The following is a 22,914-nucleotide window of genomic DNA, read 5'->3' as shown; positions in this document are numbered from 1 at the left end:
TGTATTCTCCTGCGGTAACTGTTGTAGACCTGCTAGAGAAATTTCCAAATGAAATCAGTCATTGAGACTAAGGTAGCCATGTAATTTTAAAACTCTGTTCTAGAGCCATCTGTCTAATAGCTACAGTTTTAGTAAGACAACTTCTTCATTAATCTTACATCTCCCAAGTTTAAGGCAGAAAAGGAGGGTGAACCTGGATCAATTCCCAAGGACATAAACATATGCGGTGTGTGTTTTCAAAACAACTGAGTGTAGGCACAAAGTATGAAGAAGAAATAAGTGGTAGTCACTGGCAGTAACATCTCTGTAATTAAAAAAACGTGTCGTGTAGCTTTGTTTTTGTAATTTGGTGAATCATCTTCCATTGTGCCTAAGTAATTCAGGGGGGAACAGGTAAGTTGAAGCTTGCAGATAAAATACAATTTCAAAGAGGATAACCATTCTAGGGCCTCATGGCCGTCCAGTTTGGTCATTCCTAAAGCAGCCGCGCGGCTGCAGCTGCTGTGGGCTCTTCTGCTGAAGTGTGTCAATTCCTGTCCGACTAGTTGGTCCCTGTAGTCAGGCAGAGTCTTTCTGTGAAAGCTTAGAATAAAGTTGAAAGAAACCCCAGCACAAGTAGGTTGGGAATAACAGTCCCGCTTCCCAATAGGTAATGAGCTTTTGAAGCTTGAGGAGTGGAGATCTTCTGTAGTCTTTTGGATGCTGCATGGAAATGCACACGGTTAGATGCCCATGGGAGTTAACTACTCTGTGCTTGCATTACTGTGAGAGCCCTGCACAAGGTCCCCCAGGGGAGTGAGGAACCGGTTGAACCAGACTTCAAAATTCTGAAATCTGACATAACCAGAATGAAAAATGAAACCAAGACTGATGGTGTCTCTGACGTTGCAGCTGCCACTAGAAGAGGAATTTTATTTTACTTCACTAAAAAAGTGACTTAATTTTTGCATGGTTTACAGCAGATCAGTATTAAATTGTTGGAGAGATTAGCAAATGCAACACGTGTTCTCCAAGGGCTCCTGACCTGGGTTCCTGTGGCTTTTCAAACAGCTTGCTCAGAAACTCCTTTATTACACAGATGAAGGAAATGTGGGAGAGTATAATTGGCATCAGCCATACACTGTCTCCTGCAGTGGTGTCAGGGTGACCCTTCTCAAACACCTGCTGCACCCATCCTGTTTATCGTGTGTTTCAGGAAAGGAGGAGCTTTTAAGGTTCAGTGAGTCAGGGTGTGAGCTTGTAGACTGCACGGTAGGCAGTCCAGCCAGTCCTTCTGCGCTTGTGTCTGGCACTTTTGTTTCAAAACACGTCTGTGCAGAGAAGGGTTTTCATAGAATCATAGAATGGTTTGGGTTGGAAGAGGCCCTAAAGGCCATCAACTTCCAACCCCCCCAGCATAGTTTTTTTTGGAACATTAAGACCGCACTGGCTTTCAGGGATGCTCATGCTATAGTAAGTGGGATCCTCCTGTTAAACAGAAGTGATAAGACAGATTAAGTAGGTTCAGGTGATGTCTTTGGAGCATGGTGTGTATCTAACTGGTTACGCGGTTACCTTAGAAATAGGAGCTTTAGCTCTTTTTCAGCCCAGAAGCTTGTGCGGTTACCGTTTCAGAGCAATATTTGGGCATCCAGGACTGACTCTCGAGATAAGCTTTAACACTCATTCCTGCACCCTGATGAGTGCATGAAGCTGCTATTTTCAAGGAGAAGATACTGAAAGTTGCCCTGGTAACACCTCATTGTAAATCCACATCTGCTTTGCCTGTGTTTTATATTGTGATCCCTCACAAAACTCTTACTTGGCGCAGGAGTCAGTAGGTCCTTAGTGACTTAGGGGCAGCTCTGTCCCAGCCACGGCCGAGATCTGTGAGGTTTTTACCCAGCCAGCAACTGGATCCCAGCTCTGGCTGCTGAATTATTTTGTTTATAACTTTGAGTTTCTTTTTCCTTTCTTATTTAGACAAAATCCCTTTCTAGTGGCTGCATTTGGAGCTTGCTCTCTCACGAGGCAGTCGAACCACCAAGCCTTTCAAAAATTCGGACGTTCAATGACTGCCTCTGACATGGTTTCAGAAGTTGGAACAGCTTTTAACAAACTTTTTGAAACCTGAAGCCAAAGCAGCAAAGAAGGAGAAAAGGAAGAACAATGTCTGCAAGAGTAATTACATTTACTGTAGAATTGACATAAGTAACGCACCCTTTCAAGTGCTGTAGCAGCATTGGTACGCTAGGTAGATATTTTTTTTTTATTTTTAAGAATAGAAAAATATGATTAATGTAGATATTTTTTAAGAGTTTGGAATACAAAAAAAAAACGTTTTGGCTGAAATAAGCTGTAGTTGCAGATCTGTTATAATATAATAAAACTAAACTGAAAGTATTCCTGGGGTTTTTTTGATAGTTATTGAGCAATAACTAAAGTGTGAACAGCAAAAAGGAATAATAAAATGCACTTGATACTTAGATAAAATTCTTCCACCAGCTCAAATGAGTTTCTTGGATTGCACCAAGGTTGTCATGTTTTCATTCTTAGACCCTCTGTCTAGAATTAGCAATTGCACTTCATTTTTTGCCATGCTAGTATATTAAGAAGCAAAAAGCTTAAGCCTCTTTGGAAAGGGAATGCATGAGAGTTGCTGTAGATTTTGAATGTAATTAGTTGCCTTTTCCCATTCCTGGCCCCAGAGGCAGCATTTCTTTCGACAAGACACCCCTTCCTGCACAGCCTCTTGGGTTTTCTGGAAAGGTTCCCCCCCAGTTGCAGAATAAGGATAAGGTATCTTAGGCATAATTACTGTTTAGTACTACCTGAAAAAAAAGTATTTCTTATTTCTTTAGCTGACCTTGACTCATCTCACGCTCAATATGATGAACTTTGTGAAATTATCAGTTGGAGAGGTACTAGGTGGGGCAAGAACCTTAAGTGATACCTGACTGAACTGGTCAAACTGTGTTCATGGAAGAGTGAAGTGCTTTTCAAACACAAATTGCCTGCCGAGTTAGAGCTCTGAGAAGATCTGTGTACAGATACATAGGTGGCTGTTTAACTAGCAGGAGTATGAAAGGAAGGAACAAAAGGCAGACAGCAGCACCTCTCTGTATGCTCCTGGTGTCGTGCAGGCAGCCGTGCACCACGAGCCAAAAGCAGGAATAGATAAAAGATGGTTGGTGTCTGAGCTCTGAGCACAGTACCAGCCTTTAGGGGCTTTTCGCTCTGCCCTTATCGGGACAGACAGGACTCCTGCTGTTGGGGCCATATCTGTCAGGCTTGTTGGCAGAGCAGATGTTGGATATAAAGGAGAAGTTGCGTGGGATTTTGCACAGTATCATTTCTGAATTTTTTGGAAATTCACTCAAAGCTTGTAGGAATGGAACCAGTCTGGAGAGGGGCAAGTTCAGGCCCAGCATAGTTAGAAAACTTTCCTTAAGGTCTGGAAGCAGGTACTGCCCTTCAACCTACAAGCCAGCTCCAAGTGTATATACTTAAAAAAAAGTGCAGAATCAAGCATATTAACGTATCTAGTTCTTGCAATAGATGTTTTATATTCCTTGCAGCCGCTCTTCCCTAGTGACCTAGGTCTAGACTGGAATACGCTGCCCTACATACTGGTCAGATCTCATTCTCATACCTTGCAATAGCTGCTCCCAGAAAGTACCTGGAATCAGAAAGGCTGCTCCACATTATTTCCCTTCTGCCCTTAGAGTTGGTATTTCTGGATGCACTGTGACTACTACCTCACCCCAATGCATTTTTTTTTTTTTTCTTTTTAAAGCAGTTACCTATTTTTAAAATAGGTTTCTAAATGTTTGCGCATTTTGGTCTTATGAGGGTTCACAGACTTTTTAGATTAGAGCAACGTTGACTCATAAGAGATGGGGTTTTGGTGTTTAAGCAGTTTTGTAAACTGTGTACATCTTAGGGGAAATGAAGCTACTATTGTTTTTCCCCTTAAAACTATTTGAGAAGCCTGACTTCTTTTAAATAAAATCAGAAAGTTAAAACTGATTTTAAAACAGCTACTGGATTTCCTTTAAAATGAGCTTTTTTTTTTTTGTATTCAGAACATCAGTGGTATTAGAATCTAAATGGCATTTGTAGGTAAATTCAATCAATTAACAGAGCTCAGTACCGATTTCAACCTGCCCTTGGTTTTAAATCTCCATAGAAGTTGTAACTCTGTTATTCACTAATGTAAACAAATTGTTACAATTTTTAAACATTCTGGAAATGTAGCGGTTTCTTTTGGGTAGGAAATAAAAACAATAGCGAACTAATTGTGTGTCCTTTGTTTGGTGTTTGGATCACGTTTCCCACAGAAGCAGAGCTGACTGGTTGCTATTTAATTTGCTGTTGGTATAAGCAATGCAGCCCATAAAAACCTGAAATGCCACCTGTGTCAGATAAGCACCAGGGACAACAGCCACCCGGTCGCCTTCCCTAGCGGAGCTGCTCATCGTTATGGAAGGGGCTGGGTCAGAAGGGACCTCAAAGATCACCCAGTTCCAACCCTGCTGCCAAGGGCAGGGACACCGCCCACTGGAATGGGCTGCCCAAGGCCCCATTCAACCTGGCCTTGAGCACATCCAGGGATGTGGCAGCCACAGCTTCCCTGGGCAACCTGTGCCAGTGCCACAACAACCTCATTGTCAAGAATTTCTTCCTAATGTCTAATTGAAGCCATCCCCCTTCCCATTTAAAGCCCTTCCGCCTCGTCCTATCACTCCATGTCATTGGAAAAAGTCCTCCCCAGCTTTCCTGCAGACCCTTTCAGGTACTGGAAGGTCGCTATAAGGTCTCCTTCTCCAGGCTGAACAATCCCAGCTCTCTTGGCTTGTCCTCACAGGGAAGGTGCTCCAGCCCTCTGATCAACATCGTAACCTCCCCTGGAGCTGTTTGAACAGCTCCATCTCCTTCCTGCTAACCAGAAAGGGAGCAGAAAAAACAACTACATATTTTATTCTTTACTTAACGTGAAGAAAGGAATTAAGCTAAAGGCACTATGAATTGCATCTCAAGTGAAATTCCTCATGTATGAGCCCCTCTTCTTACTTTTACTATCTTTTCATAAATTGATGTAAAAATCATGTGCCAGCAGGTAAGTGCACACCCCAGATAAATTCAGCCACTAGAACGAAGGTCATCTCCAGCGTAAGGCAACCTCACTCCGTCCACACCATCCCAGGGACTTTTTAGCAAAAGAAAGAAAATGTATTCTGATCTGGTCTTTGGTGGTTTTTAAGGCACACCTGCCTCTGGGGATATTATCCTACACTGTACAACAGCCAGTTTATTTTCAATACTGACACTGAATAGCATCCAGAGCCCAACATTTACGCAGGTTACTTACTTTGCAGGGAATAAATAACTGACCAGGTAACTAGTAAACATACTAATTGTATCTCCCCCCTTCTCACCAAGAGATCCTGAGCGTGCTGCACTCCAGCTGCCAGGGAAATCTCAGCGTATTCTGTGCAAAAGCAAACTGAAAAGATACCAAGCCCAGCAGGTAACTGGGTACCACCCTGTTTTGCTTAAAGATTTCACGGGACCAATACTTCAAGGATAGAAGTGCCACCTCCTTCCGTGCCTGAGAAGAACAGAGTCGTTAAAACCCGTGGGCATGAACACAAAGCGTTTTCACCCTCAGCGACAGCTTCAAGTTCTTGCCTCTGCATTCACTGTGTTTTAATTCTCAGTGCCAGCTCAGCAAACGAGGGTGCACGGGCACGTTTGGGGCAGTTCCTGCATTAGAACAGACTGAGGCTTTGGTGAGACAACACGGCTGCTTCCACGTTGCTGTTTATGTTGGATGTTTCCACCACACACACCACGTGTGCACCCGCTGCAAGCCCTGGATTTATTTACCTGCTCACAGCATCAACAGTTTTTCTCAGGTTGTATTAAATCTTTATTAGTCACTCTCTTCCAGAGATTTTATCTGAGATGTATCAGTATTTACAACGGTTGCCAAAGCAGCTGAAATAAAAGAACCAAGTCCAAGGAGGAAGAAATCAGCTTTTTTTCTCCATCTGCTGCTCCGTTTGCCCTCCTTCCGCAATTTCCCAGGTCGAAACAGCAGCTCTGTCCTGTAAGAAGCAGCAAACGGGTCAAGTCTCAGCAGTCTGGGTCACACAGACCTCACACACGTCTAGATAGGTGGAGGCACAAGTTTCTAACAAGGCTCCATACTGTTAATATATACATATTAACAGCTGGAGGCCAGCTGGAGGCCAGTGACAAGTGGGGTTCCCCAGGGCTCAGTGCTGGGTCCAGCCCTGTTCAATGTCTTCATCAATGATCTGGATGAAGGCATCGAGTGCACCCTGAGCAAGTTTGCGGACGACACTAAGCTGGGTGGAAGTGTCGATCTGCTGGAGGGTCGGGAGGCTCTGCAAAGGGATCTGAACAGGCTGGACCGCTGGGCTGAGACCAATGGCATGAGGTTTAACAAGGCCAAATGCCGGGTCCTGCACTTGGGGCACAACAACCCTGTGCAGTGCTACAGACTGGGAGAAGTCTGTCTAGAAAGCTGCCTGGAGGAGAGGGACCTGGGGGTGTTGGTTGACAGCAGACTGAACATGAGCCAGCAGTGTGCCCAGGTGGCCAAGAAGGCCAATGGCATCTTGGCTTGTATCAGAAACGGCGTGACCAGCAGGTCCAGGGAGGTTATTCTCCCTCTGGACTCGGCACTGGTGAGACCGCTCCTCGAATCCTGTGTTCAGTTCTGGGCTCCTCACCACAAGAAGGATGTTGAGGCTCTGGAGAGAGTCCAGAGAAGAGCAACAAAGCTGGTGAAAGGGCTGGAGAACAGGCCTTCTGAGGAGCGGCTGAGAGAGCTGGGGTTGTTTAGCCTGGAGAAGAGGAGGCTGAGGGGAGACCTCATTGCTCTCTACAACTACCTGAAAGGACGTTGTAGAGAGGAGGGTGCTGGCCTCTTCTCCCAAGTGACAGGGGACAGGACAAGAGGGAATGGCCTCAAGCTCCGCCAGGGGAGGTTTAGGCTAGACGTTAGGAAAAAATTCTTTACAGAAAGGGTCATTGGGCACTGGAACAGGCTGCCCAGGGAGGTGGTTGAGTCACCTTCCCTGGAGGTGTTTAAGGCACGGGTGGACGAGGTGCTGAGGGATATGGTTTAGTGTTTGGTAGGAACGGTTGGACTCGGTGATCCAGTGGGTCTCTTCCAACCTGGTTATTCTGTGATTCTGTGATATATTATATATATATATCAATATATGTGATACTATACAATTAATACATACAATGCATAATATAACACACATACAATATATACATATTCGTACATATTAATAGCAAAGCTATTTAAGTTACCACCTTGCAGGAACGCCGCTGCTACTAATGCTCAGGAACTATAAAACAAACCCAGACAATTCTTCCCAGTTAAGGAAAAAGCCCCACCACAACAGCAACGTCTCCTCTCGAGAGTGAGATGCTGCAGCGCCGTGTAGTCTCTCTCATAGAATCACCAGGTTGGAAAAGACCCACCGGATCATCGAGTCCAACTATTCCTATCAATCACTTAACCACACTCTCGTATGAGTAACTTCTGTTAAACTCAGGCAATCACATTTTCATGTTTAGATGGCTCGTGTACATGGAAAACTGCTCCTCTTACGGCCAATGCACGAGTATATATCACCTAACACATCTGACCCCCAACTTAATTTTAGGATAGTAGCCTGTTGCTGTAAAGATCCGTAATCCAATACTGTCATATTTTTGAAAGCGAGTATTACAGTCAAACCGAGCATTTCTGACTGTTAAGCTGTTAGAACCACAATTGTTGAAGATAAAAATTAATGTGAATATCGGAACATGACAACGTTACATAAGCTCCGACTCCTGAGAAAGACTGGAATGCAACGTAGGATTTTATTTGCATTAAAGTGAAAACTGGGTTTGATGCATAAGTATTAATTACTACATTTCATTTAGTGGGGCAGATCAGCTTGCATTTTAAACACTGTAATGACATTTAAAGACTGGTGGGTATTTTAATCATTTTTTTGCAAGTTCTATAACTTCAGACAAAGGGAACATCCTCTGCATGGAGCAGCACGAGAAGGAAGCAGTGCATGGGAATCACAGACTTAGAAAGGGTAATTTCTCCATTAGCTTCTACAAAGCTGATTTTTTTAAGGGAGTTAAGTTACAAGCACTCTCTTAAGCTGCTCTTTGCATCCTAGAGTGGTCCAACCCCTGCCCTGCCCCAGGCCGGGGGCTCCTAGTCTGCATGGGGTGGAGATAGGGCTTGTCTGCTTCATCCATCCTGCTGCTTCTCCTCGTGCATACGGACTTCAGAAGTTGCTGTTAAAACTTCAGCTGCTCATAACAAGAGGGAGAGGACGTTAACAGATGCATTACTACATGTTTACCATGGGGTTCATAAAATTTCCATGGCAAACAGAGGCTGGGTAGAAAAGAGAAATTCAAATTACTTCCTCACATGCTTATGAGGAAAGCAGGACCCAGCTGCTTGTGCTGAGCAGAAGGGTGGAGAGAGCCCTGCTCTGGGTGAAGCTGTGTCTTGTTGAACGTTTGCCCTGGTGAGCCCCTTTCAGGAACCGCAATGCTTGGTTTGCAGGACTCTTCTGGGATTTGCAAAGGCAAGATCTGGGCAAGCTTCACAGCAGCCCGTCAGGTACTTCCAGAGTTACCATCAAAAAAAGCCAGGAGTTCAGCTTCGGATGCGTGCTGCGCGTGCCTGTACCTGCTTTGTCTTCAGGAGCAAAATATTGTGGGACAAGCAGGAAACAAGATTACGCCAAGCTTCAGATAATTAAAAGATTAATAAATAAATAGATGGAATGGGCTGAATCCTGACTAAGGCCAATTTCTAGGCAGTTATTAAATGTCCATAAATCCTTTTAAAAACAAGCAAAAACAAATCTTCAAAAGTGCAGAGGTGGGGCTGCAGCCGTTTTGCCAGAGGGATCAAAAGGGAGTCGTCTTCTCCAAGATTTTGTCTCAGCACAGTTGTTTGAATTTGCAAACATTCTTGACAGATAAGTGGAGGGAGGATTTAGCTACATACAAACAAGGAACCAGATGTTCCAGCTTCCCACAGCCTTCCTTTGCTTTCACAGCTGTAGCTCACCAGCACTGTGCTTTGGCCCTCGCCCCAGTTGTATCGGCACACACACTTTCATCTCAGGTTGTGAGCTGACCACGCTTCGTACTTGATTTTAATTGGTGCGTTGACAAATGAGAGCTCTCACGCTCAGAAACTGAAGAGGACTTATGTTCTCACTCCCTAATGTCATTGTGCTTTACATCTTCACAACGGATGCAAGGAGACTATGCAAGCGAAGGAAAATTGAGCAGCATTAACTGGAGGGAGGGAGGAAGATGCTGGGGAGAAAGTGGAGGATTACTCTGCACAAAAGGAGCAACAGCGACCCAACAAGGGCTACAGCAGAGGAGAGAAGGGCAGTGAAGCAAGAGGAACTGGAAGCAGCAGCAAATGTTAAAGTAGTAATACAGCACCTTGAAACCAAGAGGACAGAGTAAGCCAGTGAAGGGATTTCTCTGTTCATTGGTGGAACGGGATCATGGAAAAGCAAACTGGCATTGGGTTTAGGCTAAACGTAGAAAGCAGAGTAGAGCGCGGAGTGGTGCAGCAATCAGGCAAACTACTTACGGCTCAGGAACAGTTGGGAATGGGGCTGCTGAAGAGGGAAGGGGCTTTGCTATGAGGACTTAGCATTTTTGGTGGGGGGAATGTGGGGAGGGTAAAGGGAAGGCTTTACTTTCATAAGTCATTTTAGTTTACTTTCCAGTTCCTTCCCAATCTTTTTTAAAGATCGCACGCATATCTTTCCTTCTGGACTGAACTCGGGCCACTTAGGGATTTCTGAGTATTATGGGATTGTCAGTGGCTACATAAATGAACCCAGGCAACTGCAGAAGTAGCTACAGCTCGCACAGAGCTCGCATGGGTTGAGGGGAAGCAGAAGAGAAGGCCAGTGGTACAACCAGACAAAGCCTTCACTCAACCTCTGCTACTGTGGTACAGATCTGGCCACAAGACTGAAACTAAAACACTGTCTTAAAAAAAATGACTAGTGGTCTCACAAAGAGGGTCACGGTCTTCTACCTGTATGTGGACTCCAAAGGCAGCAAGGTCTTTACGCAGACTGTCACAAGCCTCCAGGAGGGGTTTTCTCTCCTGCATTAACTGCCGCCTCTTCTCCTTCTGTTCTTTTTGTCCTTCGGCTCCCACGTCACCCTCCACTGGCAGAGTTTCCGCTGCCTCTGGCATAGCAAGCGCATAATGACGGACCTTCGTGCGGAACCTTACAAGCTCATCAACGACATTAGAGAGCTTAGCAGAGTTGTCTCCTCCCAGAGCCACCTAGAAAGCAAACAGGTTGTTTTACAAACATCCGAGAACAACTTAAAAATCAACCCCAACTGAGTAGCACCTTCCATATATTGGTATGATTAAAACCTCACCATCTCACGAAAGCTGGACAAAAAGTTACAGTGGAGTCATAACTCAGTAGTTCAGCCTATTCCTGTCCAGAATGTGTCTGTCTTGGAGCAGAGGGTTCTCGCTTGTGCATAATGTGCTGCAAAACCCAACTGTGGCATTCATTGCCACAGGAAACCTCTGAGATGCCAGAAGTGTGCATAAATTAAAAAGGGATTAGACAAATTAATGGAAGAAAGGCTTGGCAAGAGCCATCCAACACAGCAAGGGAAGCCCAGCTGCCAGCTCAGACAGTCCCTCGGCTGTAAATGCCTGCAAAGCTACAGAGAGCATCAGCCCCTTGCACCACCTTTGAGCTTCAGACCCTCTTCAAGAAACACAAACCAGGAAAAGTAAATATTTTGGCTTTAAGTCCCTAGACCACCCTTTCTCCTTGCATCTACAGAAAACCTCTCCAAATCCACAGAACTATCATCTGATCCGCCTTATCCAAAGTTTCAGCTGCCCAAGACAACCCGATTGAGCAGCAGCCACTGTGCACAGTGGGTGTTTGCTGGCTGCTGCTTGCTCCCCTCCTTCCCTCAGCCAGCTCTGAGCTTCCTCAGCCTCCTCTGGCCTGGCAGAAGTCTTGCTGGTCAACAAACCCTACAGGAACGGCCTCGCTCCTCCTAGAGGGTCCCGCTCTGACAGCTGCCAGTCCGAGTGCTCAGGTGCACAGGAGAGAGGCCACTCCTTGGTGCTGGCACAGACACGCTCCCAGCCTCGCTCCCAGCAGAGAAACCATCCCTGTTTCTCATTAGATGGAAACTCCTAAGGGGGAGGAAAAGGACAAAGCTCCAACTCCACTGCAGTATTTTATCACTAAGACACAAGGAGGGAGCAAACAACAGAGCAGTGAAACGTAACACACACCAAGGCCAGGGGGTGAAGTCGCTGGCAGCAGCGCTCAACTGGGAGCAGAAGAGCAGCTGAGTAATTAAAGCCAGAGGGGACTGTATTTAGTCACCGAACAGCAGGAGGGAAATGAAAGGGAGTAGTTTCAGAGCACATTGACTGAATCAAGCAAACAAAGAGGAGGAGAAGGAGGTGTCAAGGAAGCTACTGAAGACTGAGATGCTCAGCGCTCTCCACAATCACAGAAGGCAGCAAATTCCCCAAACCTTCAAAACATGTAAACATACTAAAGAAATTTATGAGATTGAAGAAGGTAATAAATCTCAGTGCCAGAAATGTTCCATCATAACCTAGGGCAGGTAAAAGAGCAGGATAAAGGCTCTTTAAAAAGGATAAAGGATACAGAAGGGAAAGACAAATGGGAGAGCATGAAACACGCTTCTACAAATACCACTGCCAAAGTTCAAACCAGGCACCTACTCATGACCTAAGGCAAGATCCTCTAAAAGGAGGGGCAACCTTTAGGAGCTGAACCCATTCAATTTCCATGTAAAACATGGTATCCTCTCAGGGCTGATTTCTAATTTCTTCTCCTGCAGTACCAACAAAACCAAAGAGCTCATAAGAAGTGTTATATGGAAATCTGGCCCTTGTTTAGCCTATAGATGATTACCTGTTTGCCCCTGGCTGCATCTACAATACAGTGTTCCTTGGCAGAGCAAAAGCCTTCACTTTTGCTCCCCAGATCTAAAACAGGCACAAAGGTTTCCACCCATCGTCTTCTCAAATAGATTCATCTTACCTGCCTGTGGCTGTTGAGGCTCCTTCTCTTGCCAAGGCAGAGAGAGAGACAGGCAGTCTTATTTTATACAACCACCAAGATGAAGACGAACCGTCCCTTACCAGCGCCTCTCTCTGCTGACTACTGGTGAAGCACAGGCAGCTTCCTTACACCGTAAGGCTAATTAGCCGAGATGAATCCCATCCTAAGAGAGGGACAGACCAACGGGCTGTGTGCAAACATCCAAAAGAAGTAGATGCAAGCATTGCTCCCCACGGCTTCTATGTCAAATTGTTAGCACAGCAGAGGCCAGGCGAGCTCACCCTCTCCCAGGCAGCTCACATGCTGGGACCCGTCGTGGCCAGTGACCGCTCCCGGCAAGCTGCATGCCCAGGGCCACTTGGCTAAGAGGGAAGAAAGGATGGATGCTGAACTGCTGTGGCTGGTCTCAAGGTCAGAGAATAAACCTTTCACCATTATATTTACCAGCTTGTGGCAACCCACAGACCTCTGATGAAGATTTTGATTGATTCATTTACTGGAATCTGAAAGAGCAGAGGGACAGAGGAGAGCCTGGCATGCACCTCTTTCCTTCCTGCCTGCCTCACGCCAACATCTTCTGCTGACCCTGTTGCCCCTGAGAAACTCGCACAGCATACAAAAAAGAAAAGCATTTAGACACTTGTTTCAGCAAAAGCACAGGCACAGCAGGCACCTGCATACAGACAGCTCAGAATCTGGAGGAATGACTTTACCACCCAACTTACAGACAAATCTAAGTGTTTAGTACGTTGGTAAAAATATAACATGGCAAACCGTGGGTTATGAGGAGCAACACGCAGCTAAATCACATCCAACTCCTGTTTTGAAAGGAATTTTGTGGAAAAATCCACAATGAAGCAAAGTTAATAAATGCATTTATTGCTGCACTGCCTGGCTTCCAAAAGATGAGCAAGGTTATTCAATTTTTATCCCATATTTCCCTTCCACAGAAGAAACTTTTGCAGAACAGTTTCGCTAAAGAAAGTTTTCAGCTTCTTGGTATTCAGCTCCAGGTTCGAGCAGGAGAGGAGCACAGAACAGCTTGCTAGGCACAAACACCTTGTCTCATTTACCCTGCCGCCCTTCCATACATCAGGATATCACCTCCATATTTATCATTCTCTTCCCTATGTAGTACTTTGCTTAGAGCTTTTCTCTCCTTTTTTTTTCCCCCCTCTAGAGGATATGTAAGGCATTTCCAATGACGTCCCCTGCCACTGCCCCCTCCCTCCTTGCAACCCTACCTCAAGACTGAGCAGCCCCTTTCCCTGCACCCTGGTTTTCTGCAGAGGAGCTGGACCCTGGCTCCAGCTTCTCAAATATTCCAGGCAGCCTGGGTGCAACCATCGGAAAGAAGAAGACGGGCCAGGAAGAAGCCATACGCATACCAATACCAATTTTAAGGGCCCCAGTGCTAACTTTTTCTCATTTAATTCCTCCAACTTTCAATTCCACAGCACAACTGCTGCAGAATTCACACACGAGTATCTCGGAGAAGAAAAAAGCCCACACTTTGCCTTCTCCTGTTCTACCTGCTGACATGCTCTCCTAAGACATCACTGCAAGCAACGCAGAAAGGTTTACTAAAACCATAAATTAACTTTGCTACATATGATGCTTCTGGAAAGTGTTCTATAAAACACAATGCTGGTGCTGCTACCACACACTAGCATATATAGAAGAGATGTTTCATACCTGTCTTTCTCCAAAGGACATCCCAAGGTCATTAAAAAAGCCTTCTATATAGGAGATAATGCTTCCATATACAACAGAGCTTCTAGGAGATCCAGTATCCTGTTTAAAAAACACTCAAAAGAGATTGTCCAGTCAATGCATATTACAAAGCTCTGCGTCTCTCTGTAGCCTAGTCCACAAGGGAAAACTATTGCTAATTATATAGATCTACCTCCATCAGTAACACCTGCCCAGATGGCAACTTTTACAGAGATATGAAAGCACCTCGTAACACAAAGGGAAAAGGTTTAAGTAAACAGGCGAGGCGAAGAGCTTATTACCAGCACATGCAGCAAGGAGAAGGCGTGCGTGAAGCTGCAGTGCCTCACATACACACAGAAAATGAGACCCAAAAATAGCGCTTCTGGGCATGAAAAGGCTGGGTGTGTGAAAACAAAATAAAAGAACAAAATCCCAGCTTCAAGGGCACCTATAAAATAAATGATTAAAAAACCCAACAAATCGTTTGAGTGTTTTATTGATTTACACAACGTGAAGACTGCTTTGATATAGCTTATGGCATTTTCTCATGCCCTGGTAGCACTAGCAATCATCACAAGCAGCAACAGGACAGCATTCTTAAGAACATGTGTATTTCTTTCTTTCCTCCGTATTTATTTCATAAATAAAAATAAAGTCAGGATTAAATTATAAACTAAGAAGCAATTTAAGGGACTAACATAAAAAAAAATAACAAGAAGAAATGACTTGATGACATACTCAACTAAATTAGAGCCGGGACTGGATTTTATTTGACATCTCCATTAGGGTCCAAAATAAGCCATAACCTAAAATTTGCAAGAGATCTGAACTGGAAGGAGGGGAAGCAGACTGCTGAGGGAAAGACACAGAACATGCCTACTAAGGTAAGAACAGTGAGAGAGTTAGAGAGAGGAACAAGTAGTTATGCTTATGTGAATTTACTCACAGTTTTTAAATAGAGAAAACTACCTCAGCAAGAGGTACTGCTCAGGCAGCTGGGCTGCACCCAGAAATGCTCATCGTCACAACCAGAAATCTGGGTCAGCTGTCCCACAAATACCCCACCCGATTCTCAACAAAGCCATTGACAGAAGGAATTCACGGGAAAAGAGCAACAACTGGAAAAACGAGGCTACTTGTATTTAGGAGCAGAAAAGCTGTTGCAGACCCCTGCTGTAAACTGGTTCGGGTCAGGGATTCGCCCAGAGAATCATTTCGTAAAGATAAGGCAAAGGACAAATTTAAAGTCAGCTTCAAAATAGGACCAAGAAGAGGCAGGATTTCAAAACCAACAGGCAAATTATCTCTTAAAATCAGTTATTACTATCTAGTCATCATTTCTTTTGCAGCACAATCACAGTGGATGTGATGACATCAGCAAACAAGCAGCACAGCAACAAGGCCAGGCTGCTTGCCCTGAGCAAGAAAGGGAGCTGTTGGTAAAAGGAGACCCAGAAGTGCTTCAGACTGAGCAGTGTTTACTGCCCAGGTCTTGTCCTTACCAGATGCCTCCTTTGGGTCAGCATCAAGATTTTAACAGGGTCTCAATTTCATAGAATCACAGAATCACTAGGTTGGAAAGGACCCACCGGATCATCGAGTCCAACCATTCCCATCAATCACTAAACCGTGCCCCTCAGCACCTCATCCACCCGTCTTTTTTTATAAATTTGCCAAAAGCCATCTGAAGATGGACTCATGCTAACATGCTGAGGCCACAGCTTTAATTTGCTGACAGCAGAAGCCACTGGGGCCCCAAAGCTGAACTCACCACCACGACTGCCCCATGCACCTGGGACTGCCTGCCAAAGCCCCCGCAGCAACCCCCGCCCCCCTTCCCAATTTAGGTTGATTTCTGTGCATGAGTATTAAGCAAAAGAAGCAGGGTGAGAACATAAAGCCAGCCCTAAAATTAGCAGCGCCACAATGGCTTCAGGCCTTTCAAAAACCTTAGGTACAAATAATACAGGGCAGCAGGAAAGAAACATCCTTTAGACACAACGAAGCACAAAACAATAGCCGCACACGAATCTTGCCATACAGTCAGGACAAACGAGGACCATTGAGGTCAACAATTTATGGAGCTTTGTTTCTGCTGGTTTCTCATGTGAACAATAAACTAATCTGTCTGCATTAAGCAGCAGGACAGTGGACAGCTGTCATTTTCTGATCTCTGTATCCTAATGGGTTACCTTAGTAACAGCCTTAAGCTGTCTGTTGCCATGGTGAATGAGGTCCATAATTGCTGCAACAGCCCTGGAGGTGTCAAAGTCATCTCTAAATGCAGCCTTCACGGTTACTTTTGTGTTGGCTAGCCTGCAAGAAAAAAAAGGTAACTTTTAGGATAAGACAAACAAGATGCCAGCAGTACGCTGAATTCATCAGCTATTCAGCCAGAGGGAGTCATCGAAAGGACACTGTCTTTTCCTTCCTAGCTGTCCTACCATGGGCAATGCCACGCTGATCAGGGAGAACACATCTTTCAGCTGCAAAGGGAAAAGCTTGACACACGTCAAGATCCCAAGTGGCTGGTCCATTCAAGAAATACACGGTTAATCACAGAAGCCAACAACAGAAGAGCAAGGCTTGCCTTCGTATTTAAAAACAGATGGAAATTGGTTGATATTAAGCACATTAATGATTTTTCTAAGAACTTTTTTTTTTTTTTCCCAGCAGCACATTTTTTCACATGAACAGCACGCTCCTCTTCCAAAGCCGCATCAGACACATCACTCCAGCATCTGGCAAAATTGCTGACTTGAAGTTGATCAGGAGTCCTGTTGGCAGGACCTGGCTTGGAAGGAGCTGCTCCTTCCTCATTTCCCAGGCGAGCTCAGTCCAAGCCCCATGACTCCACTTGGCTTGGCCCAGACGGAAAGGTCTGGTGGGACCAATCCACGTAACAGCCTCAAAAGCCAGCGGGCAACCAGCACTCGTTGCCACAGAACCACCCAGTGAAGCCACTTCGAGTGGAAGGATGAGGAAGGACAGCAGGAATAAATGGCAAGTGGCAAATAGCTGCTAGTGGCACACTCTTAGACACAGTCAGGTGAACCAGATCTCAACAGCACTGCCCCAGGGATGCCGTTTGCCTATAAGGCTTAGGGAGTAGGATTAACTGGGGAATCTCAAGCTATCCTAGTACCTCTGAGGCTCTCCTGAACCGTGTTTTGTCCGTTTCAGAGTGTCTCTGCCTGGAATGCCTGCCTTCTCGCAGATACCAGACAGCAGCTGCTCTAAGTCATTCCTCCCAACACTCTTCTCAGCAAGCTTCTGTCTCTCTGTTGACTATCACTTTCCCAATTAACAGCTGTTTCGGTTTTGCTGTTTTTACCGCTACTAGTACCCAAGTTGTGCCCTCCCACATGTTCCCCACTAAGAACCCATTTCAATTCCCCCATGCACCTCACGTGTGTCAGCCTTCTCTCTCACCAACACGTCTCCTGCAGCCTCCCACGGAAGGAATTGCTTTTACCAAATACCACAACTAGGCTAATTATCCTGAGGGACTCATAAAGATTCTCATCACTGGAAGGGTCACAATAACCATAATTTCTTCTTCCCCTGTGACATCTCTGCCCCTAGCCAGTTTCTTAGTACCTTCTTCTCTCCTACTGCACACCACTGTGCCAGCCAGCTTGATCGCAAGCTCACGTGCCCAAGGCGTGTTACGTTCCAGTCATCCTCTTTCTTCTTCAGTCACTAATACACAGTTCTACATAGGAACTGGGCAGCCTCACAACTTCAGTCATAACTTTGCCTTCTACATCACTCAAGAGGGGCACAGACACCTGCATTAGGACAGGCACACCAAATAAACTGCATGAATGGTTGGACTCGATGATCCGGTGGGTCTCTTCCAACCTGGTTATTCTATGATTCTATGATTTTAAAAATGCAACAAACTAAGTGTAGTAGACTATGAGGAAAAGCAGCTGGCTAGATAAACAATCAAGAATAAAAACTGCCCTTGGTGAGGACTAGCAGAGAAAACTGCTTCTTGGTCCTTCTTGTCCTGCTTCCTAACCAGAACACGGAACACTCTGCTGTTCAGCCATCTGAGCCTGTCAGCAAACTATTGCTCACATAATCACAACCTTTCAGACACAGGAGATGCACTCACCTTTCCCACAGTACGTCTTCTCTAACAGGGTCACATATCAGCTGTCCTTTTATATAAGCATTTGCATCTCTAGTAAATGAGGAGACTGCCTGAAGAAGGTGCTTTGCATCATCCATGGTCTCGTCACCAAATTCCACTGCTAAAAATAAAAAAATTATTTGGGTGTTGTGATTAAGAGGATGCTGTCTGTCACACACAGGAAAACAAAGTCTACTGAAACAAAGTCATTCCAGGAAGAGGTTGTTAATATTTGTCATAGCAAACTTTTCTTACGATTAATTGCTCTTTTAATTAAAAATTCCATTTTTCATGTGCACTAGGTGTATTAAATCAATATGAAAGACAATAATTACATACAATAAACTATAACCTACTGGAAAGATATCAGAGTGTGTCTGGAAACTGACTGAAACAATAACAATAGCTACTTGACTTCATTTTTTTTTTTTTCATTACTGAATCTCTCTGAATTTATTACTCCAAAGCATTTGGACTGGATATATTTCTAAGTGTCCCCCCAGATTTAAGTTGGCGAGATGTAACTTTGACCTCATCTCAAGTTTTGTTCTTATTCTAATTTAAGTAGACATGATCTGTATTTGGAGACCTAATCCTCACCACTGAGTCTGTGAAGAACACAGGCTCTTATATTTAAAAGGCAGCATCTAAAATCTAGATGGACCTAAAATTCCATAGTCTTATTCTGCACTACATACACAATTCTCTCACAATATCAAAGCTAAAGTGGCCATCTCAATTTTCAAAGATGACTGCTAGAGAGAATACAAATTGCTTAAACTCGTAAGGACATTTCTGGGATGGGATTCGTTACACCCAACTTACACGTTTACATCTAAGCCTCTTATAGTCATTGAAAAGATAGAGAAAACCTTAAAGGTAAATGCCTTATTGCATCCTAAGCAGAGTCCTGTTTTCTGATGAGATCTGGTATCCCCTAACACAGGGTACAGGCAGGCTGAGAGAGCTGGGGTTGTTCAGCCTGGAGAAGGGAAGGCTGCAGGAAGACCTTATAGCAGCCTTCCAGTACTTAAAGGGGGCTACGGGGAAGCTGGGGATGGACTTTTTAACAAGGCCTGTTGTGACAGGACATGGACTAATGGTTTTAAACTAAGGGAAGGTAGATTTAGAATGGATATAAGGAAGAAATTATTTTACAATGAGGGTGGTGAAACACTGGAACAGGTTGCCCAGAGAGGTACTGGAGGCCCCATCCCTGGAAAAGGTCAGGTTGGATGGGGCTCTCAAACTGACCTAGAGAAATACGTCCCTATTTCTGCACGGGGGTCAGACTAGATGACCTGTAAAGGTCCCTTCCAACCCAAAGCATTCTATGATTCTAACCCTACATCACTTCTCTTCCACCACCTGAAGAGACAACATTCTCCCACCCTGCTAACACGGCATCCATGCACATGGACACCCTCAGCGCATTCAGCAGGACTCTAGCTTCAGCTGGCAATTGCACTTCAGCGTTCAGCTATCAGCGTTCCCTTCTGCTGGATTATGGTTAAGCAGGCACTTAAAGCCTTGCCCGCACCTTCAAAAGCGCAGGTGCTGGACTGGCTGCCCTGTCACTTCTACTGCGAGTTGCCATCAACGAAAGGCAATTATTTTTTCATTTATACAGTAACACACAATTTTCTGTAGAAGAGCATTCGGACCCCACACAGGACAGCTCACCCGGCTTTGGTAGTTGTGTCCACCAAGGACAGGTTTAAGTTTCAACGCATTCCTTCCCACAACGTCACACAAGAGCTGGTTCCTTGAATCAAAGGGCCATTTCTAGCCAGCGCAGTATTGCTTCAACATTTTATGCCTGACCTCTGCACTAAGGCACAGCCAAACTACAGCTTGCAGCATATTCCTAACCTCATCAGCGCCGAGCATCACCTATAGTTTCCACAGCAATCTCACCCCTGCTCTTGCATAAGTTACAGCCAACTGCTTTCTGCAATTACTCTACGCTGCCCAGACACACACTTTTTAGAACAGTCTAAGCAGGGGACAGACACAAGAGGACAGAAGCAGCCAGATGTGACCCCTGATCTCAGTTCCATTAACTTGTATCCCAAAGAAGCCTAACTGTTTAAACAGACTTTCTGTAAGATTTACCCCAGCAAAACCAAGCCTGGACCTGTATTTGTCAGATTTCCCACTCGTGTGTAATTAAAAATCTGCATTACTCCCTCGTTAACACCGGTTTTAAAATTAAGCTTTACTCAGCTTTTAAAAAGACCGTTGTACAGACTTTTAGAAAACAGTGAGATATTGGAAGAGATCATTTATACCCACTAAGATTACTAAACGGATTACCCTGGTTACAAGAACTCTGTGAGGAATTCTTGATGAAAGTTTACCCTGATGAAGCCTGCTTTGATTAAAGCCATTCTTCTTCCCCATTCACGACATCCTCCTAAACCACTGCCTGCCGGCACTGGAAACCCCCAGCGCAGCACAGGCAATCCCAACTCTATCAATCTTAACCGTACTCACTACCTCCTCCCCTCCTTTGCTACCAAGGGCATCACTGCTGCATCAACAGATTATGAAACATATGTTTATTATCACCAACAAGTAATTTGAGACCAGAGGGACTGACGTGTTGCAGCTCACTCAGGTTCACAAAATCACTGGAGCGGTTCTGGTGACCAGAAAAGCATTCTGGGGGAAAGAAACCTGCTGCCTGCAGCAAGCTGGTGAGGGGGGTGGAGAACAGGCCTTATGAGGAACGGCTGAGAGAGCTGGGGTTGTTTAGCCTGGAGAAGAGGAGGCTGAGGGGAGACCTCATTGCTCTCTGTAACTACCTGAAAGGAGGTTGTGGAGAGAAGGATGATGGCCTCTTCTCCCAAGCGACAGAATCGTAGAATCATAGAATAACCAGGTTGGAAGAGACCCACCGGATCATCGAGTCCAACCATTCCTATCAAACACTAAACCATGCCCCTCAGCACCTCGTCCACCCGTGCCTTAAACACCTCCAGGGAAGGTGAATCAACCACCTCCCTGGGCAGCCTGTTCCAGTGCTCAATGACCCTTTCTGTGAAAAATATTTCCTAATGTCCAGCCTAGACCTCCCCTGGCAGAGCTTGAGGCCATTCCCTCTTGTCCTGTCCCCCGTCACTTGGGAGAAGAGGCCAGCACCCTCCTCTCTACAACCTCCCTTCAGGTAGTTATAGAGAGCAATGAGGTCTCCCCTCAGCCTCCTCTTCTCCAGGCTAAACAACCCCAGCTCTGTCAGCCGTTCCTCGTAAGGCCTGTTCTCCAGCCCCCTCACCAGCTTCATTGCTCTTCTCTGAATCACAGAATCACAGAATAACCAGGTTGGACGAGACCCACCGGATCATCGAGTCCAACCGTTCCTATCAAATCTGGACTCGTTCCAGAGCCTCAACATCCTTCTTGTGGTGAGGAGCCCAGAACTGAACACAGGATTCGAGGAGCGGTCTCACCAGTGCCGAGTACAGAGGGAGAATAACCTCCCTGGACCTGCTGGTCACGCCATTTCTGATAGAAGCCAAGATGCCATTGGCCTTCTTGGCCACCTGGGCACACTGCTGGCTCATGTTCAGTAGGTTGTCAACCAACACCCCCAGGTCCCTCTCCTCCAGGCTGCTTTCTAGCCAGACTTCTCCTAGTCTGTAGCACTGCAGTGTTCCCCTGTGCTCCACCATTCTCTTCCCATGCCAGGTAGGCCAACAAGCCAGGTGACCCAGCAGTGGTTAGGCAAGTACCATCTGTAGGGATACATTAGGGAACTATGGCTGGACTTGATAATCTTAGAGGTCTTTTCCAACCTTAATGATTCTATGATATTATGATCTGCTTTTGGCAGGCCCCAATAAACTGGTAAAAACGCTATCCATATGAAAACCTCTTCCAGTCCAAAGTAGCATCTGCCTGCTGGAAACATTACAGTGTAGTCAGGGAAGCTGACAAAACCTCCCCCACCTCTCACAGCAGCGTTTGCCAGACTAAGATGATCATTAGGTTATCAGGAGCTGGTGTAAGCGAGCTGCACTGCACCACAGACCTGTTTGAACACTCAGGAGCTCCACAGGACAAAAATGGTAAAACAGCAGGGAGATAAAAAGTTATTAGCAAGCGGTTGTCATACCCTGAGGGAATATAAGGCAAAGCTCTACCTAGGTATGTCTCCAAAACCAGCTGATCATGACTGAAATACGAGTGACTAAAACAGATGCAAATCAGAGATGGAGGTAATTCATTAACTGAGCGTGCAGTTAACAGAAGGTTGCAATAAACTGCAGCTCAGAAAGGCATTTAGATGAATGGTTAAGTAATGCCCTTGGTAAGATGCTTTTCTAAACAAGAGCCAAAGAGCAGCCCCAGAAAGCACCATCAACCCTCACACCTACCAGAGGGGAACTGCAAGGCACCACAGGGTAGGGAAAGCCTGCTCCACCACACCTCTGTATCACCAGTTTGGGATGGCTTTCCATGCACATCTCAACAAATACACGTTTTTTTTCCCCTCACCTGAGCTGTATCTACTGCGCAAACAAAACATCCTGAATTGATCCGATGAAAATTTCTTCAGGAAATCCTAAACTCCACACACACACAAAAAAAAAAAAAAGACAGCTTTAGCATTATATCAAACAGTTTCTTCAGGAGTTGTTCGACTCCCTCACACAAGTTTCGCAGTCTACTTTAGCAACAGTGAAACACTATGAAACACTAAGGGACAAATAACCCATCTTTGTACTTCCAGATGGGCAAAATGCCTTACACCGTAACACTGGTTTAAAGCCTAAACTAAATAAAATGAATTCTACATAAAATAGATGTACATACAAGACTAAATATACACACAATGTCAAATATAAGACAGCGTAATTATGGTCCAACACGAACTGTACAAAG

The 22,914-nt window shown here is 45.2% G+C and overlaps 2 protein-coding genes across 6 annotated transcripts in view; one reads left to right on the top strand and one right to left on the bottom strand.

Annotated features, from left to right (window-relative positions):
• NAXD (NAD(P)HX dehydratase) overlaps positions 1-4,277 on the top strand; it is a 52,824-nt gene extending 48,547 nt beyond the window's left edge. For all 4 annotated transcript variants that reach the window (XM_069878448.1, XM_069878472.1, XM_069878464.1 and 1 more), the window contains one exon: positions 1,963-4,277. In XM_069878448.1, the coding sequence (XP_069734549.1) occupies positions 1,963-2,113 (151 nt within the window). In that variant the 3' untranslated portion in view covers positions 2,114-4,277. The remainder of the gene's footprint in view (positions 1-1,962) is intronic.
• Positions 4,278-5,898: 1,621 nt separating this feature from the next.
• The window catches only part of CARS2 (cysteinyl-tRNA synthetase 2, mitochondrial), a 39,396-nt gene continuing 22,380 nt past the window's right edge, over positions 5,899-22,914 (bottom strand). Inside the window, exons 10-15 of one of the 2 annotated variants that reach the window (XM_069878482.1) lie at positions 22,528-22,594; positions 18,010-18,148; positions 16,079-16,202; positions 13,866-13,964; positions 10,118-10,375; positions 5,899-6,089 (exon numbers count right to left, since the gene is read on the bottom strand). In XM_069878482.1, the coding sequence (XP_069734583.1) occupies positions 6,015-6,089; positions 10,118-10,375; positions 13,866-13,964; positions 16,079-16,202; positions 18,010-18,148; positions 22,528-22,594 (762 nt within the window). In that variant the 3' untranslated portion in view covers positions 5,899-6,014. The remainder of the gene's footprint in view (positions 6,090-10,117; positions 10,376-13,865; positions 13,965-16,078; positions 16,203-18,009; positions 18,149-22,527; positions 22,595-22,914) is intronic. The other variant, XM_069878491.1, reaches the window with a different exon arrangement.

Source organism: Phaenicophaeus curvirostris, chromosome 1 (assembly GCF_032191515.1).
Source record: "Phaenicophaeus curvirostris isolate KB17595 chromosome 1, BPBGC_Pcur_1.0, whole genome shotgun sequence".
In the NCBI taxonomy this organism is placed as follows: Eukaryota; Metazoa; Chordata; class Aves; order Cuculiformes; family Cuculidae; genus Phaenicophaeus; species Phaenicophaeus curvirostris.
The sequence above is the reverse complement of the archived record's forward strand: the minus strand, read 5'-3'. Positions and strand labels throughout refer to the sequence as shown.